Source organism: Pteronotus mesoamericanus, unplaced genomic scaffold (genome assembly GCF_021234165.1).
Source record: "Pteronotus mesoamericanus isolate MK-2021 breed Mesoamerican mustached bat unplaced genomic scaffold, CSHL_Meso_final contig_173, whole genome shotgun sequence".
Taxonomy (NCBI): Eukaryota; Metazoa; Chordata; class Mammalia; order Chiroptera; family Mormoopidae; genus Pteronotus; species Pteronotus mesoamericanus.
The window spans coordinates 10,246,793-10,265,521 of record NW_026555072.1 but is presented as its reverse complement, the minus strand read 5'-3'; the positions used below and the strand labels follow the sequence as shown (position 1 = coordinate 10,265,521).

General features: G+C 44.5%; 1 protein-coding gene across 6 annotated transcripts in view; it reads right to left on the bottom strand.

Annotated features, from left to right (window-relative positions):
• Positions 1-6,634: 6,634 nt before the first annotated feature.
• The window catches only part of BCOR (BCL6 corepressor), a 44,141-nt gene continuing 32,046 nt past the window's right edge, over positions 6,635-18,729 (bottom strand). For 4 of the 6 annotated variants that reach the window (XM_054566551.1, XM_054566550.1, XM_054566553.1 and 1 more), the window contains 9 exons: positions 18,105-18,365; positions 17,399-17,743; positions 16,438-16,763; positions 15,878-16,132; positions 11,127-11,293; positions 9,868-10,013; positions 9,326-9,403; positions 8,974-9,130; positions 6,635-7,753 (listed from right to left, as the gene is read on the bottom strand). In XM_054566551.1, the coding sequence (XP_054422526.1) occupies positions 7,462-7,753; positions 8,974-9,130; positions 9,326-9,403; positions 9,868-10,013; positions 11,127-11,293; positions 15,878-16,132; positions 16,438-16,763; positions 17,399-17,743; positions 18,105-18,365 (2,027 nt within the window). In that variant the 3' untranslated portion in view covers positions 6,635-7,461. The remainder of the gene's footprint in view (positions 7,754-8,973; positions 9,131-9,325; positions 9,404-9,867; positions 10,014-11,126; positions 11,294-15,877; positions 16,133-16,437; positions 16,764-17,398; positions 17,744-18,104; positions 18,366-18,729) is intronic. The other 2 variants (XM_054566554.1, XM_054566555.1) reach the window with 1 other exon arrangement.

The window sequence follows — 18,729 nt, the reverse complement described above, 5'->3', positions numbered from 1 at the left end:
CTCCCTCCCTCCCTCCCTTTCTCCCTTTTTCTGGTAACGATTTCCCTTTCTCCACAGCACCCCCGCCCAGGGATAACAACTATTCTGAATTAGATATGTATCACTCCTGTTCTTGTTTTTATACCTTTACTATCCGAAACCCTTTAGAATATAATGTGGTATTTTGCCTATTTTTAAATATTATAAATGTGTTACACTGTACACATTCTTTTGTAATTTGTCTTCTATTTTAGTCAGTATTGTTTGTGACATGTATCTGTCTTGGTTGGTGTAGCTGGGATCCAGCATCTCAGTGGTTGACTATAAACCAATTTATTTATCCCTTTGGCTGCTCAAACACCACCTCCCCAGAGAGGACTTCTCTGACCTGACCACTCAATATAATGCTGACCTTTTCCTTTCTTCTTTTTCCTCTTCTTCTTCCTTCCTTTAATATAAACACACTGAGGGAAAACACCAGCTTTCAGAAGCAAATCTGGCTTCTGCTAATTCTGGCCCTAGTCTTCTTTTATAGTAAGTGTGACAGAGGGAAAGTGTGTGTGTTTGGGTCAGCTAAGAAGCAGATGCCAAGATGGGATTAGACAAATTAAAAAAAAAAAGTGAGTCATCAGAGGAGGAAGCGATAAAAAAGTAAGGAAAGCCCTCAGACCTTGATTAGGTCTGACACTTGTGGAAGGAGAAGAGAAGGAAGAAGTGAGTAGAAAGACTCTCAGGCTGCGAGTAGTTCCAAGATAGGTTCAGCCAGACAATGAGGAGTCTTGAGCCTAGGTTTCCCATTGGAGGAGCTCCACAATTTGCCAGAATGAGCCAGCTTCAACACGCGGGCTTGCACTCAGTCACTGGCTGGGAGCAGCCCACAGAAAATGTGGCCTTAGCCTGAACATGGTGGTGGATCCAGGGGAGGAAGGTAGCTGGGGCCTTCCATGAAATATTCTCCCCAAGGCAAATCTGAACAGTACATTCTCATGGTGGGCATAGCAACTCTCGCCAACACCTTGGTTCTGCCTGCAAGTACTTAATGAGGACCTATATTGCTCAGGTTGAGAACTAGCAGATCAATTCTTCCATTTGTCCAAACCAGAGGGCTGCGGAAAGGAAGGTGTTATAGACTGAAAGTCTGTGTTTCCACCAAATTTCATATGTTGAAATTTTAATGCACAATGTGCTGGTATTTACTAAGAAGTGAGGAGGTCTTTGGGAGGTGATTAGGTCATGAGTGGACCCCTCACAATGGGATTAGTGCCCCTATAAGGAGAGGCCAGAGAGCTCCATTACATGAGGATACAAGGAGAAGTGGACAGCCTGTAACCAGGAAGAAGGTTCTCACCAGAACTCAACCATGTTAGCACTCTGGTCTTAAACTTCCAACCCCTAGAATTGAGAAATAAATTACTGTAGTTCATATACCACCCAGTCTCTGGTACTTTGTTATAGCAGCTGGAACAGACTAAGAAAGGGGGTGATTTCAATGTGATGAGGAGAGACATCCCCCTCTCTCACACCAGACCCACATCCAAACCCCAAAACCCCAAATTCTGAACCTGGGCTTTAGGAGGGGAGGGGCTGCGAAATCTCTTAGGCCTTCTGTGTTTTCTTTTTTCTTTTTTAAGATTTTATGTATTTATTTTTAGAGAAAGGGGAAGGAAAGGGGAAAGAGGAGAGAAACATTGATGTGAGAGAGAAACATCAATCGGCTGCCTCTCACATGAGCAAACTGGCAACCTTTTGCTTTGCAGGACAGTGCCCAACCAACTAAGCCACACCGGCCAGGGCTTGGGCCTTCTGTTTTTGACAGAATCCTAATGTCTTTTAGAAAAGGGAGAAGAGTGACAAGGTAATAAATGTTTGAACCTGTCTTTGTTTCATCTTTCTTTGAGGAAGCAGTAATGTGAGCCATTAAAAAATGTCTCCCCTGGCTGGTGTGGCTCAGTAGATTGAGCGCTGGCCTGCAGACTGAAAGGTTGCTATTTGATTCCCAGTCAGGGCACATGCTTGGGGTGTGGGCCAGGTCCCCAGTTGTGAGAGGCAACTAATCTGTATCTCTCGCACATCGATGTTTCTCTCCCTCCTTTCTCTTCTCTCTAAAAAGAAATAAGACCTTTTTAAAAAATGTCTGAGATGAAAATTATATTTCCATCAACTTACTGTTTTGAAAAATTTCAAACCTAAAGAAAAGTTGAAAGAATAGTGTAATATACCCTTTACCTAGATTCACTATTAATATTTTGTCATGCCCTTGTTATCTCTGTGTGTATACTCTTTTTACTGAACCATTTGAAAGTAAATTACAGACATCATGATAATTCACCCCTAAACACCATAGTATATACATCTCCCAAGAATAAGAACATTTTCCTACCTAACCACAATGCCTTTATCACTTCTAAGAAAATTTACATTTATTCAGTACCCTTTAATTTATCATTTTTATTTCAATTTCCCCCATTGATTCTATAGTGATAGAAACCATATCAGTGGTTACCTGGAGTGAGGGAGTTGTTGAAAGCAAAGAAGCACAAGGAAACTTTTTGGGGTGATGGAAATGTTAAATTTTTTATTGAGAGTGGTGCTTACCTGGGCGTAAAATTGTCAAAACTCACAGAACTGTACACTTAAAATGGATGTCTTTTATTGTATATAAATTATACTTCAATAAATTGATTTTAAAAAATTTCCCAGAAGTGTTTTATCATTATTTTTTTTCTCCTGATCTAGGATTCCATCAAGGTTCATGCATTTTGTTTGGTTGCCTTGTCTCTTCAGTCTTCTCTAATCCAAAACATTTCCTCCTGTTTTTGTATTTCATGCCATTGATTAAAAAATAATAAAAAAAAAGGACAGGCCAGTTGTCCTGCAGAATGTCCCACATTCTGGATTTATCTCTCTCTTCATGGTTGGACTCAGGTTACACATTTTGACAAGAACACTGCAGAGGTGATGCCCTGTCTTTATTCATCATATTGGGAGGCATATGGTGCCAGTCTGTCCCTCTGCTGGCAAAGCTCACCTTGTATGTTTCCTGCTCCAGACTCAGAGTCAACCATGTCTTCAAGTAGCCCCTGGTTCTTGACAGTCAATGGTATTTAGAAACCAAGAATTTTGTGCTAGATGTGCTCATTGCTACTCAGGTGTCAATGTTTCTTAGGTCCTTTTAGTGGGCAGAGCTTAGAAATCCACATGTACTTGTTTTGTTTAAATCTTAAGTTGACAATTCAAACCCAACCCAAGGTTCTTTCTCCCTTCCCCACATTCCATATTTGTATCTCCCTTCTTACATAGTGGTTTCCAACATCACCAATATACCTATCATTTGCTCTATCTTACAATGCTTATAAAATGCTTTCAGAATTACAGTAAAAACACCACTATAAGAGATTTGCTATGTAAAGTTTAAGGTATCTTCAGCTATTTTTGTTCTTTGAATATATTTCACTAAGGATGTACACTCTGTACTATTGTCAACACTTATTTACACTAATTCTTCTGTGTGGTAATGTCAATGTGATACAAAGTTTCATTTCTTGTTTATATTTAAAGTCAGCATTTTTATTTTTCATTTTTGGATATTTAAACTATTAAAAACTACATAATTGGCATATACAGAAGCCCTGGTCTCTCTATTGAACCAGATGGTAAAAACAAACCAAATCTAGTTCAAAGGAGCTCGCAAATTGTGTGAGGGGGCAGGCTCATTTCAGGGTCCATTTTTGTTTAAAGTACACAACATTTAAAAAGGAGTAACCTACACATTTACCTCGTGCTTAATACCTGTTGGATATTCTGTTTGGTGCTCTACATGCATTATCTTATTTAACCTTCACAATTCTAAAAGATAGGTATTGATGCTCATTGTGGAAAAACTTCAAATGTACTCAAAAGTAGAGTATAGTGCAAATAAACCTCCACATACCCATCACCCACTTCAACAATGACCAATTTATATGACTTGTTTAATCTATACCTCCTCCTGGATAATTTTGTAGCAAATCCCAGATATCCTATCATTTAATCCATAAATATTTCAGCATGTAAAAGGACTCTACCAAAAAAAAAATGTAGTGTTCCTATTTCTCCAGTTTTCACAAATATTTTTGTTCACATCAGACTCAAAGATCCATATTTTGCAACTCTTGGTATTTCTAAGCCTCTCTTAGTCTATAGGTTTCCCCTTCATCTGTTTTTTTCCCCTTAAAATTTATTTGAAGAAACCAAGTCATGTGCCTTGTAGAGCCTCAGTCTGGCTTTTGCTGAATAGATACCCATAGTATCCTAACATGTTCATCTGTTCCCTGTATTTTCTGTAAATTGTAAATAGATCTAGACCTGCACTGTCCAGTATGGTAGCCACTAGCCACCTGTGGCTAATGAGCGCTTGAAATGTGGCCAGTCTAAATTTAAGTGTTGTAAGTATAAAATATGCATTGGATTTAGAAGTCTTAGTATATTTTTAAAAAGGTAAAATATCTCATTAATAACTTTTATAGATTGCATGTTGAAATATTAACACTTTGGATGTATTGAGTTAAAATATAAAAATTAATTCACCTTATTCTTTTCACTTTTTAAAGTGTAGCTATCAGAAAATTCTAAAGTACATACATGGTTCACATTCTATTTCTATCAGGCAGCACTGCTCTAGAGGTTTGATCAGTTTCAGGATCCATTTTTTTGGCAAGACTAATTCATAAGGAGGTGTATTCCCATCAGGAAGCTCATAATGCCTGGGTAGTCCTTTTTTAATTTCTTATTTTTGGTAATGTTGGCATTCATGATCATTGCCTAGACCCAGTATTTCATTAAGGGTTTTTAAATAGTAACATTCTATTATTTCTCTGTATACTGGTTGGAATACTGTTGTTCTGTAGGAAAGGCAGTGAAAATGCTTGATTCTTCCTTTATTTGCCAGCTTTCAAACGATGTTTCCCCCAACATCCTTCTAAAGGTGATAGTTTGTTTTGTGTACCTTTATGAACTCATGGATTTGAACATATTTTGTGTTTGTTTATACTCGCCGTAGTCATCCTCACTAATGCTCATATAATAAATATAGCAGCCCATATTTATCCAATGGAGACTTCTCCAAGCTGGCTGCCCAGTCTTTCTGACACAGCCCCACCAGCTTGCGTATGTCCATACTCCCCTCAAACTCTATCCCTTTTCAAACTGGTATCAAGAACCTCAATTCTTTTTAGTGGGAAAAAGTATTTAGAAGCCATAGTCTGAGCGTTAGTGGTGCTAATTTCCATTGACCATTGTTTCTAAGACTTTTCAGTGAACAGAGCTAGGAAACATTTTTTAAGATAAAATTCACCATAAGTTCATAGTAATACTTTTAATTCACTAGATCACTGGTTTATTATAAAAGGATATATAGTTTGGAAACAGCCAGATGTTGGCTGCCTTTTGTGTTCAGTACACCCAAAACTTCATTTGGTATGTCTTCCCCCCCCAAAAGGGGCTCCCTTTCTCATTCTACATACTGGCTTATCTGACAGTGCTGGATTTCCCTGTTCCCAACTATGCCTGGCTTTTCTACCTGCCAGGCAAGAGTTTGTTGACTCCTCCTCCCTCCACATTAACTCAAGACCACACTCAAGTATATCATCTCCACAGCTTCCTCCCTGAGCTACACCCCCTTCCATCTGCTCTGCCTTGATATTCTCAAGGTTCAATGCAGGTCTAGAAAGCACTCAAGGCATTCTGAGCACAAATGGATTTGATAAAAGTTATGATATGCTTAATCAAATCTTTGGGAAAGCCAGAGGAATGTGTGAGTCAGACGTGACAGTGGAATGACTGGGTTCAAGGGCAATTAGCTGAGGTTGTCATCCAGGCATCAGAATGCTGTTGCCACTAACACTACTGCTTCTCATCACCTACAAAGCTGAAAACCCAATGTTGGAAAGCTAGTCTAGTCACTCCAACTGGCCAGCATGTCCTCCTCGCCTCTTTTATCAGCATCCACTAGAGCAGGAAGATGTCTCTACCTCACTCTGCCTTCCAAACAAAACAGATTCCTAGCTGCAAGGGAGTCTAGCAGTTTTAAACTCTCTAGTCTCTGCAGTGAAGGAAGGACATAAAGGGAAGTGGGACAAAAATTGAGGGCCAAATGACAGTACCCAATGTGGATACTACTGGAAAAAAGAGCAGTGGAGGCACAGAGTAGTCAAAGGTACAGGCCTTAACTATCAGGCCATGCCAGTTTGGACTTGACCTAGAAAGTGACTGAAAAACATGAGGCGTGGAGGGAAAAGTGACACAACAAAAGCCTGGTTTCTGGAATAGCATTCCTAAAGATAAAGGGTTGGCCATGATGGAGCTACTGTAGTCCAGCAAGGCCAAAAACAGTGTAAAACCCAACTAGGGCTTCAAAGAAGATGAGGGAAGATAACGCTCTAAGAGACATCAAAATATATGTTCACAAATTGGGTTTTCAGGATAGGACTCCAAATCATATTCTGAGCCTAACTTCCCTGAAATCCTCTGGTCTGCTTTGGATAAAAGACTATAAATTACCCTAAAGTCATGTATAGGGAATTAACCATCAATATCACTTAAGAAAAAGAAATCTGTGACAATGTTTTGGGAAGACATAAGACACAACATACTTCAATGTTCTCCTTTTCTCAACAGGTTTATTGCCTTTTAAGAAAATTTTTGTAAAATATAAATACAAAGGCAGAGAATTTACTTACAAAGTTAAAACACAGATTTCAAACATAAACACACAATTCTGAAAATTTTAGTTTTATGTACATTTTCAAGCAACCTCAACATATTATGTTAGTTTTCAATATTTTACAGGGTACAGAAAAAAATAGCTCAAAGTCTTCTTTAAATAAGAGCATAAAATGTTTAAACATATAAACAATCCGGTTTGACGCGTGAAAACTAATTTCACAGCTTTTAAATTAGGATATAAAAGTTTCATACAATTAGTTGTTGTGTGTGGATATGGTTTGAATTTATATTACACGCTACTGGATTACATCCAATAGCATTTACCTGACCCGAGCAGGTACTCTGTAAACAAAACATAAAGTTACAACATCACCAAGTGCCTTCACCAAATTCATTTCCCCAAACCAACCACACGGTTCTGAACACCGCCTGTCATTGGAGCTTTGTATGAAATTAAGTCAAAGTGTTGCGCTCCCTTTCCTCATTTTTTCCTTAAAAAAGAAAAGAAACAAATGTTCCAAGTAAAAACAAACATATCCCAAAGCATGTGTGCATTGAAAAGTAAAGAAACGTTATAACAACTTCCATAAAAACTGACTTAAAAGTTTAAAAAGAAAAAAACATGTTTCTAAGTCCTTCCGACTAGAGTCATTTCTCTTATATAAAGAAGAGATATTTTCATATGTAATAGTGTCCTTTCTTTACAGAAATAGTCGTATTATGACACATATGCACAAGGATTAACACTATAACACACTGTACACGGCGGGCCTGGCGAGCTCACCAGTAGTCATCTGAGACCATGTCGCTGGGGTGTAGCCACTCCATGGTTGAGCCCAACAGAGTCTGAAGCTCGCTAGTGAACTCAACCAGATCCAAGAGCTCCTTGCTTTCAGGGTTAAAGGCTTCCAGGTCTTTGGAACAAGAGAACAAAAGACTTGCTGCAACTTGCCGGTAAAACTCTGCCTCTGCAATGGTGACAATTTCCACATTTGGGAAATTGCAGCGAAATATACGGGAGGACATTTTCAACTTCTTAAGCACGTCGGAAAGCAACAGCCAGTTTCGAGGCCTGCAAGAAAAAGGAAAAGTGGTTTGCATTTCTGGCAAAATTAAAAGTGCTTCCAAGTATTAAATGCCATCCCAATGAGCTCAGTCCCTAGGTGGAACAAGGGCCACTTCCTTCTGCTTTGATACCACTCCCCCTACTGCTTCTCACCACACCTAGAGGATAGGATCTACTTCTATAGGTGGAAACTTTGGACTCATCTCGATTTATTAAGAGACCACCCAGGGAGGACCAACCAACTTAGCCAGAAGCCATAGCAGCACCTCTGAAGGAGCTGCATCACAAGCCGCCTCATCACAGGCTGCTGGTGCTGATGGAAACCGACAAGTAAAGATTTGCTCACTCAGCTCTGGCCGCAACTTGGGTCACCACTCTCCAAGTGAGTGCCCTGCTATTGTCACTGGAGGAGGCCAGCCACAAACACCTCTTTGATTTCTCCTCTCCTCCATTGCTCATGCATCAAGCACTAAAAACACAGAAGGCTAGCTGGCTGGCTCTCCTTTCCTTTCCCACACCTCCACCCCCAGCCCTCAGTGCTTTTGCGAAGGTGTGTTACATTCCTTACATACACCCTTGCCACACTTTACGATTTCTATCACTAATAAAATGTCACTGTGACGACATGCATGTTTATTGCTTCAGAGCCTGAGGAGGATGTTATTCATTAAGCACTGTGGTCAACACACAGCAGAACACAGTCTCTGGACATGTACACCCCAAGGCCTTGGTCACAGGGGCACAGTGGTCTGACCATGGGAGCCAGACCGGATCTAACCCAATCTGACGACACACAAGATCCCAGGTGCCACATAATGCTTTTCCTAATCTTATACAAGAAGGAGCTGTTATATCATCAGTTGTAGTCCAGTAGACCTGAAGTGCCTTGGAAGGCTCTTATGGTAGCCTGTTGGGAAAGCTCTTAAGGACTTTTCCAAAGGAGTTCAGTAACTGAAGGATCCAAGTTCTGTAAAATTCTAGTCACTGACTGACTTCAATGTCCTTTGAGCTCCAGGAGTGTGTTGTGATGAGGGCAGTCATCCCATGATGTGCACCCCCCCCGACACACACACCTTTTCTGGAAACGATCTACTGCATTTTTTGAGGTTCAGGGACACTTAGGAATTCACTTACCCACCCATTCTCATCTGTTTCAAGGGATTTCTAACTCCCACCACCCCAAGAGCAGCTGAGCTAGTTCTTAACCACACGGTAGCCATGCTCACCCCTGAGCAACGGACACTTGGATGTTGTAACATGGTAAGAGGGGGCTTTCTGAAAATTCAAATTCAAACACATCACTGTAGGCCTCATCGTCATCATTCTGGTCCTCTGGCCCTGGGGGATTTGCTAAAACATCATATCCGCTTTCATCATCTGGCTCTAATGGAGGGCAAACAAGAGAGAAATGAAATCAGTCACAGCAAGACTTCAGCTGTTGTCCAAAAAGGACTCATTAAAAGATTCTTTCCCAACCAAGACCTGCTTATAACACTCACCACCCCTCACCCACACCAGAGAGAAATATTCTGTAACTCATTCACTTCCCACTGAACTAAAAAGAACAATGCTGCTCACCACACACAGAGCTGCCATAAAACTCCCAAAAGCTGTTGGAGTCCTCGTCACCACGACCCTGCAGGTCTTTTAAATAGTCTGGAGAGAGAAAAACAAGGTAAAACCTGTTGGTGAGAATCGAGTGCTAGCAGAGTTAGGGGGCATCTCACTTCCTGTCCACCCCATGCCATGCCCTTTGTATACTATCCAACACTCTTCTTTACCGTTTCTGACCAAAAACCACATACCTGTTCACCTGCCCTCCCAAGGGATGGACCACCCTTGCCTTTACCATGCCCTAGTCCACCAAAAAAAAAAAAAAAAAAAAAAAAAGCTAGACTGGCAATCTGAGAATTTTTTTTTAGTTCTCATAAGCAAAAATAAAGCATGCAACTCTTCTTTGAATTCTGTATCTGTTCTTTCATAAACTTTATGCTGCTTTCCCAATTAAGTAAACTTAAGGTAAACAAGGGCAGCCCCAGTGAGTGGCATTCTTTGGCCAGAAGTGTGTGAAGTCACCATCTAGATGTTTGAATAAGACCATTTCTTGAACTTTGTCGTACCTGTTAAAAACTTTTCCATAAGTTCGCTGTGTGTCATTTTCATAATGGTTCTACCTGAGTACGTAGCCAAAGTAGGGTCAGCACCATAGGAGAGGAGCAAGCGGACAATTTCCAAATGATCATTCTCGACAGCATCATGGAGAGGCCTAGGAGCGACACACAGAAAGATTCAATTTGTGCACACAATTCTTGCCTCTAATGATAGGCAAAATTAGGTGTGTGCGTGCCAAGCACCCTAGGAGCAGTATTTCACTGAGTGGGAATGTAATGTCACTGCCATTCCAGATATGGAAACTGTGGCAGTGACTGGCCCAAGGTAAGTGACATCTCTTTACTATTTCAGGCCTAATCCTCCACTGCAAATCTATCTAAATCCACTGCCTAAGGAGGAACACAAGCCAAATTGAAAACGTTTCAATGAATTTAATAATCAAGATACCTTACAGAAGGAAAAAACCCCACCATTATAGAGACCAATACAACAAGCAATTGTTATACCATTATTTTTTTTTAAAAAAGCCTGCTGTTTCTAAAAAGAAATTAGGTGCAAATGTAGCCTCTCCTGAAAGCCGGACCCCAGTAGCCTAGAGATTAATGATCAATCCCCTGGCCCAGAACCAGAGCCACCAGGGCGAGTTCTCAAGAGGGCCCTCCCACCAGTGCCCACTGGGGCTCAAAACACTGCCCACAGCCCCATTCTGAGGGAATGCTATTTGGAAACCATGAAACACCAAATAGATTTCATTTTTGCTGATGTTATGACTGCCAGGGAATGCCTAGCACCCTGCCTCTTGGTAGCACCCCATGCACACAACCAGGAAGATGTTTGGGCTGACTCAGACCCAGCCTTTGAACAATGACCCAAGGTCAACGACAGGATGGGTGGGCTGTGGATGTGGGTAGACAGGGCAGGTCCTACACCAAGCCAGTTGCAGTTGGCCCTGTTTGGATGCCCAGGACTGTTAGTTCCAGTAGATTTTAAATACTGTGGTTTAATGAAGAATCCAGGACCTTAAAAGGCAATACCTCCAATTATTCAGGCAGGCTGGACATTTTCAGGGACTTTGGTCTGTAGGAACATCGCAAACTTTTAAAGTTCTATCTAAATTTTTCAGAAAGTTTTGGTCAATTCCATTCTAGAGGACTCTGCCATCAATGTGCTTCCATGTCATTCTGTCTTTCCTTCCAGGGTTTCCCGCATACCCTGAGAACCACTGCCTGTGCCCTGGAAGGGCCAGGCTGAAAGATCCACGACTAACCTGGTTCCATCCTGGGCACTGCAGTTGACGTCAGCGCCATACTCAAGGAGGTGTCGCACAATGTTCAGCCATCCCCTAGCACAAGCTTCATGCAGGGCACAGTATCCAGCATTGTCTCGATGGTTCACGTCACAAATCTTATTCTCCAGGCAGTACAAGACCACCTCCTGCAGGGGGAGAAGGGAGGATGCCATCAGACCATCACCCAATGAACCTTGTGTGACCTCTCTATAGCTTGGCAGTGCCCGCTTTCAAAGGCATACATCCTTGGGTCCAGGAGCCAACCAAAGCATAGGCAGGCAGTGAACCTCTCAGTGAGGGGGCAAGACCATGTGTAAAGAGCTTGGTGATGGAGATAGTGTCATTAGCCCCAGCAGCCTGGTCCTGGACAAATCACCCCTAAACTTCTTCAAGTGTCCATTTGTTTCTCTGTGAGATAGGAGAGTAACAGAGGCTCTATAGGGTGGCTGAGAGGATGCAACAGATAGCTAGGAAAGCCCTCAGGCCAGGGCTTGGCACAGCCAGTACAGAGGTATCCAGCTTCTAATATCTTAGATGACACACTGACAAGTACGGGCCTTCTCAGGAAACAGAGCCTGCAGTGCAAATGCTCCTGTGTGTATGCTAAGTTGAGTAAAAGAGAGGCTCTCTCTATGCATCAAATACATCATCAAGAAATGACACAAAATGCCTCAAATAACCCCACCCTCTATTTTGCCTCACCCTCCACCCCACTTGGGGCTAAATCAATATAACATTTTCATATTTACTTAAGTTAATGACAAGGATATGCTACACCATATACTGCAACCTACACCTTTCAAAAACTAAATAAAAGTCCACCCTTGCCCTTTCTCAAAAGGTGTTCTGTGTCAACAGTGTGCATTAGAATCACTGTATTATTTTTACTTCTTTGGCATGTTAAAATATTAATACAAACCGCTCCTAGTAAGCAGAGTGGTAATTTATTCAATGTTTTATTACCTTGATTTAAAAGTTTTCAAACACATACAACAGTACCTGCCACCAGGAAGCACGTTTTACTCTTTTCCTATACAAGCCATGCCCAGCAGAGCTGTCGGTTCTGAGAGCCGGGGGTAGGCAAACCCTGCAGATGGCCCAACACATGCTTCACTTGACCAGGGGGAGCTGGATGGGTCACAGCAGACCTCCCTTTCGAGGGCATGTCAATCAAAGGTGACCCATCACTTGGGAGCTAACTAGAATGTTCCATATGTGAACCTAACGTTGCATGCTGGTAAACCTGGCCATCGGTGCCGTGTTGTTTTAGGTCAAACAAGAGGAGGAAGGGAGAAGACATACCCACAAATGCATTCTCTGTTCAGATCTTAACCTGCCAGAAAGCCCACAATCCTCTGGGCTCCCAGGCCACCTGCCCTGAGCCCTGGTATCCAGGATACTGCATGAAGCTGCTGCTCTTTTAGCAGGCCCTCACTAGCCAGACTCGAGTGGACGGCTGCAAGATAATGAGTTGTATGCCCCAGCCAGAGAGGTCCTTGTCATGTGGCTCTGGGATCAGGTCTGAGCGCCACTGACTGCTGTGCACAGATCAATTTCCCCGGGTCCCTTGTCTGGTGTCCTGTCAAACCAAGGTTTATTTGCTGACAATTATGGCCTTCACCTGGAAACCTTCATCGCTACTAGGGCTGATTCGAGGGTACCTAGAAATGAAAGGATGGCAGAGCTGATGGCTTAGTCAACTCTTTTCCTGGAAGGCGATAAGAGAGGCAGTAGTAACTCACAGCCAGGTCACGTGTTTTGCCACGGGCTATCCTATTCAGCCGGGTTGCTATCTCTATTTACATAGCACTTTCCATTTTCCCAAATGAGTACATCTTCTGTTGTCCCACAGTAACATATGAGATATCAGGAAGCGAAGGCGGTACCTGTTCTCATTCAACACTGGGGGAAACTGAGGCTCAAAGAAGTTAAACCTCAAGTTCAATGAACATGAACTACTAGATCTAGAACTGAGGTCTTCGGGTACCTGGGCAGCTGGGAGGATTCAAAGGCCCCAGATGGCTCCAGCTAGAGGGATGCAATGCAGCCATGACAAGCATCCCACAGGCCCTGTTAGGGTTAGGTGGGCTAAAACTACCTTCCTCTAGCTGGGCAGGCAATGGCCTCTAAGTGGATGGCAACTGCTGTCACCAACAGTTGGAGAGAATGGTTAAGAGGTCAGCCAAGTCTGTCTACTCAATACATTCCTTGGTTTACTTGCTACCGTAGAAATGGGAGTGCTTGAACGGCAGCCCACCCATTCCCAAACAAAATCAAACTGTTTTTGTTGGACAGTTCTCTGTTAAGCGGCCATAAGCCGAATGCCATTAACCACAAAATGTAACCATAAAGGCCATAAACCCGACATTGTTAATTAATTAAATGCCTCATTAACTTTTTTAAAAACATGATTTATTTAATTCATAGAAAATTTAACCATCCCCACTAAACGCACAAGCATGTGGTTGCACATTGGCCTTTTAGCCTAAGAATGAAAAGCCTTTTTACTGGGAGGGAAAGGTTTGAGTGTCTCTGGCCACGCAAGTCGTCTATTTAACACAGAGGGTGTTTCTAAACCTCAAGAACCAGATTAACATGACATAATGCTCAGATAGCCTTTTTACTACACATGGTATCTTTAGCTAAATAACAATGGGAAAGACTAACTTCAGGAAAGCCCTTCCAGACATGTGTATTCTAACTACACCTTAACCCCTTTACCAGGTCAAGCAAATTGTCCTTCAACTTTAAAAGGTTTATGTTACCACATCTCCTGACTGATCATCACCCTGATAGAAATTCTGCCTAAAGAAATCCTAGAAAGCTGGGTTCAAAGATGAAATATTTCATCTAGCAGTTAAATGTTTAACATCAAAACTGATGACCTGTGCAATTTACATATTGAAATTTACATTTGAAGTGGGGGTGGGGGAGCAGTAGTCCTGATATAAACATTTCCAAGACTTCATGTGCCATCAAAGGCCTAGTAGCCTACAAAAGCATGAATCAAGTGCTCCTTGGTCCGGACTGCAGACTCACTGGCTCTACAAAAACCAAAACAGAAACTTCCTGAAGGACCAACAAGGGCCCTTTGAGGATGGGGACTCTGGTCCCAAGGGAGACCGGTGGAAACGATGCCAAAATCAAAGGCAAGGCCAGGAACCCCAAAAATCCATGCAAATGGAGCAGGCTGCCCTCCTGCCCTCCCCTCATCTCCAGTGTCTGCTGGAAACACAAGTCTATTTTCTCAACCACGACTAGGAAAGAGCAAACACTTAGCGTGAGGGGTCTAGCTCAGTGCCATGCACAGTATCTACCCCTGTCCTCCTAGGTGCTACTGCTCTGAGCTCATGGGAAACCAACTGGCTTGCAATTGAATGAGTTAACTACCAAATCTTTCCAGAGAGTTCTTTCTAGGTAATCCAGACAGCTCCAGAAGAGACATGTTGATACAAACAATAGGACATACAACCAACAACCAAAAATAGCCCCCAAACTAAGAAAGCGTTAGTGCTTCCAACTTTCTACCCACAGCCATGCTTCAGGAGTGGGCTTAGGGTCGGGTCGAGGCACTCACACCAGGAAGGGCCTACTACACAATGGACAGCGGCACAGCGCCAGCTGGGCTGTGGGAGCCACAGCTCCAGACAGATCGTGTGAGCCCTCAGCCAGCACAGGCCAGCATGGGTCTTGCCACCCTAGAGTTTATCTATACCTCCACTCCAGCCTGCTGAGCTGCATTTTATTTTCACCATTCAACTTTCCAGAGGGCTGATGCCAGCATAAAAAAATGCCTTTGCCCTGTGGGCTATTACATCACAATTTCAACTGACAAGCATGGTGGGGGAGCCGCACTGAGCAGAGGGAGTAATCTATCTCACAGAGGTTTGGAACTGTACAAAGGGCAATTCCAATGTGAGCCAGTCTGGGAGAGGATTGGGGTGGGGGAGGGGTGGGGAGAGGGGGTGGGGCTTTAGAGCCAGACTGCTGGACCGCTACCTGTACAAGTTGTCATTTAACCCCCCTGGGGCTTATTTTCCTCATTCCGAAAGTGGGATAATACTAGTGATTACCACACAAAGATGTGGAAAGGGTGAAATTAGTTACTTTGGATCATGTGGGTTTAGAAAGATATCTTTCCATCTATACTGCTACAGCAAAGCAGGCCATGCCTGGGGGGCATATGCGACAACGGCAGTCAGTTTGGGTCAAAGCCTGAGCTCCCCCTCAACCTCAGCCCTCAGCCTCTCTTTCCCTCTCAGAAAGAGGGCTCAGGTCCCCGCCCCCCATCCTCTACCTGCACAGACATTTCCTGCCCGCAACCCAAAATAGAGCTAACAACTTCTCTCCCCTTTGCTAATCAGAATCTAAAAGGAGTCATTAAAATTCCCCCAGTCGCCAAGTCCTGGGTTATGTCAGATTTCATATCAGAGATAAGTGAGTGAGATGGGAGGAAGCCAAGCAGTCTACCTGCCTGAACACGACCTGAACATCAGAGAGGCCTTTCTTTTCACACCGCGATTGAACAGGCCACCAAAGAGACGGCAGTGGAGTGGGGCTAACACAAACATCCTGTGAGACACCCGGCCCAGAGTCCTGGATGTGGAGGGGGCTGGGCTCTAAGGCTGGACCCCCTCACCCATCCCCCCTTATATCCCCACCAACCTCAAGAAGCAGCAGACTGTGGTTTCTGAATCCAAGGCACCCACAAAGGACACAGGGGCACTCACCTCGTAGCCAAGCCGGGCAGCGCGCTGCAGAAGGGTTTCACCAGCATTCTTATTGACAATAAGTCTCCGTGCCTCAGGGGGCATTGGGCGCGACTGGGTGGTCTCTGGAGGGGAGCTTGAGCGCGGCAGCTGTGAGGACTGGGAAGCTGGTAGCAATTGTTGCAAACGGTCAAAGGGCTTCTGGTCCTGCTTAGCTGGTGACAGATCGTAGTCGGAACTGGGCTCAGGCCGCTTTCGGAATCTCCTGACAGTCACCTATCACAAAACCAGGCAGCGCACACATTTAAGGCAACCTTCCATAGCCGCCTCTTCCCTGAGTTACAAACCCAAGTGGAAGCAGGCACTTTTTCCTATTTTGGGGAAGGGGGGTGGGGGCATGGATTTCATTCTTAACTAGTTTGAAACTTAACTCCCACCCAGGAGACGTGCCCACTATGATGGGGGAGTGACATTTGGGAAAGAAGTCCAAGAAAAGGAAAGCTTTGTCCCCAGAAGCAGAGTAGCAGGCAGGTGGGACGTGCTCACCCAGGCCCCGGGGGAGAGTGAGGGGCCAGAGGTACCTTGCCATCAGCATTCTCCACATAGTAGTCCCCAGTCAGCGACAAGCCCCGCCTGGGCTCCTGGGGGATCAAATGCTTGGTTTTACACAGTCTCTTCCCGGATGGTTTCTCGCTGTTGTCGGTGTATTTCTGCAGCAGGGAGGCAGCCTGGCAATCCTCTTCTTCGTCTGTGCACAGCACATCTGTCTTCTGGCTTTCTTTAATTTTCTGATGTTTGGCAGGCGGCCTCGAGGCTGGCGTGCAGCTTGGCTGAGTCTGCTTTTTGCCGCTTGCATTGGTGGATGAAAGGCTCTTCATGGGCGGAGAGCCCGAGAACACAGGCAAACCTAAATCCGGAGGGGGTGGCGGGAAGGAGGGAGGGGGAGAAGGAGCAGGCGTTACATAGTTGTAGCTGGTGTGGAGAGAAAAGCCCATTGTTAGCCCTGATCACTGGAGTGGCTTCAGTTTTTAAAGATATACCAATTATGTTTTCAAAGCATTAATATTTTAATTATCCCACACTCAAATGGCAAACAGGTTAACCCACAAAATGCCAAGTAGCAAGTTTCTTCAAAGGCCCAGGACGAGGGCGTAGAAGCCAGCCCTTGGTGCTCTCTCACTCCTAACCCACTCGGCCCGGGAACTGAGGACCTTCCCAAGGACGGTCAGTCTGGTGCCCAGGACCTAGTGACCAGACACAGCCTGAGACTAAAGTGAGTGCACTGGCAAGCCCTGGGGTCACCTAGACTCTCCTTCCTGTTCCTCACCCATGGGCTGGGTCAGGAGCAGCCTAGGAAGTCCAGCTGCCTCCTCTCAGCTGTGCTCCTCACTGTATATTCCAGTAGTATGGAGGCTGGAAGTGTATTATGAGAGAAACTCCCCACCTGCCACCACCTAGTCAGTCAACCTCTATGGTGCTCACGTTCCCTTCGAAGGCCCTTTCCCACAGAGGGCAGATAGTCTCAGAGTGGCCTTTGCATACCTTGTTCATTATCACTGGACTTGAGGGACTCTTCCGACCAGCTTCTGTTGCTTTTGGCCTCTGCCCTTTTCCTGCCGGGTTTGTCTTCGGAGATGTTATTGCCCTGGGCAGTGGCCTCAGGCTGAATGGCCTGGGTCACTTCCTTCCTGCCCTGCCGGCCAGGTTTGCTCTCTGCTGCCGACACCTGCTGCTCCCACCGTTCTCTAAGGTGCAGCAAGTGGCGTTGTTTTTTAGGATGGAGCCCTGTTAATTCAATGCACACCTTCAGGTTGGTCAGCTCATTATAATGTGGGTCTTCTAAGTGGTTAGAGGAATTGTTTGTCATTTCCCTCTCAGGCCAGTCATCTAATGGAGAAATAACTACAAATTAATCAAAAAGTCCCCTGGGAGGGGGGAACAAACTGTCTTACGCATCACTAATGGGGGTGGGGAAGGGAAGGGGTGTGGTCACTGTCTCTGCTGGAGCTACTCATCAAGTCTTGGGAGGGGCCTATTTGTCTTTCGCTGTCTTTTGAGCCAAAAGATCTTTCCTGCCTCTGGCTTTTGGGGGAGGGAGGTATGAGTGGGTTCCCCAGGGCTCTAGGGTAGGACTGGAAACATCCACTGCACCACCCCGTGACTTCCCGAGGGCGCCCTGTGCTGAGGGTGGGTGCACACATGTCCACCATTGGCAACTAAGCAGGCTGCTAAAGCTGACCGAGCTCACCTTTGGAGACCCGTCTCCGCTTGGCTTTCAGCAGAGGGTCCTCTGGCAGCTCTTCTACAGTGGTCTCAGTGTGGGTACTGTCACCTGAGACTTTGCGTTTTCTGTCCAGCTGGAGGGTGGGGCTGCTTGGTATATCCGCAGCTGTCTGCTCTGTGGGTGGCTCGCTTATGGGTTGCCTGTCCACAAAGTACTTCTCCACAGGCAGGTCTTTGTCCTCCGGGGGTTCAAAGGGATCATGTTTGTTTCCAGCACTATATTCACCTGGGGGAGGAGGGGGGATAGTAACACAGAAATGAAGGTCCAAAGGTCACCATGAGAAGGCAGGATTCGGGAAGCAGGCAGGCCCTCCGTGCCCAAGGTAATCTGCCACCAACAGGCCTTTCTGTGAAGACAGGGGCCTCACACACTGGAAGCATAAACCTGTCAGAAACAGAATGTCCCACAGGAAGAGCAGCTGGAGACAATCAGCTAGTAAAAGCAGACAGTGGGGTGTGTATCAGTCATGACTTTCTCTTTCTACTTTTTCAGAGTAGGGGCACAAACGAATCAAGGAGATGAGGCATCGACACTATCTTCTTTATAAAGCACATGATGAAAGAACTTTCCACCTGCTATAGCCTAGCTG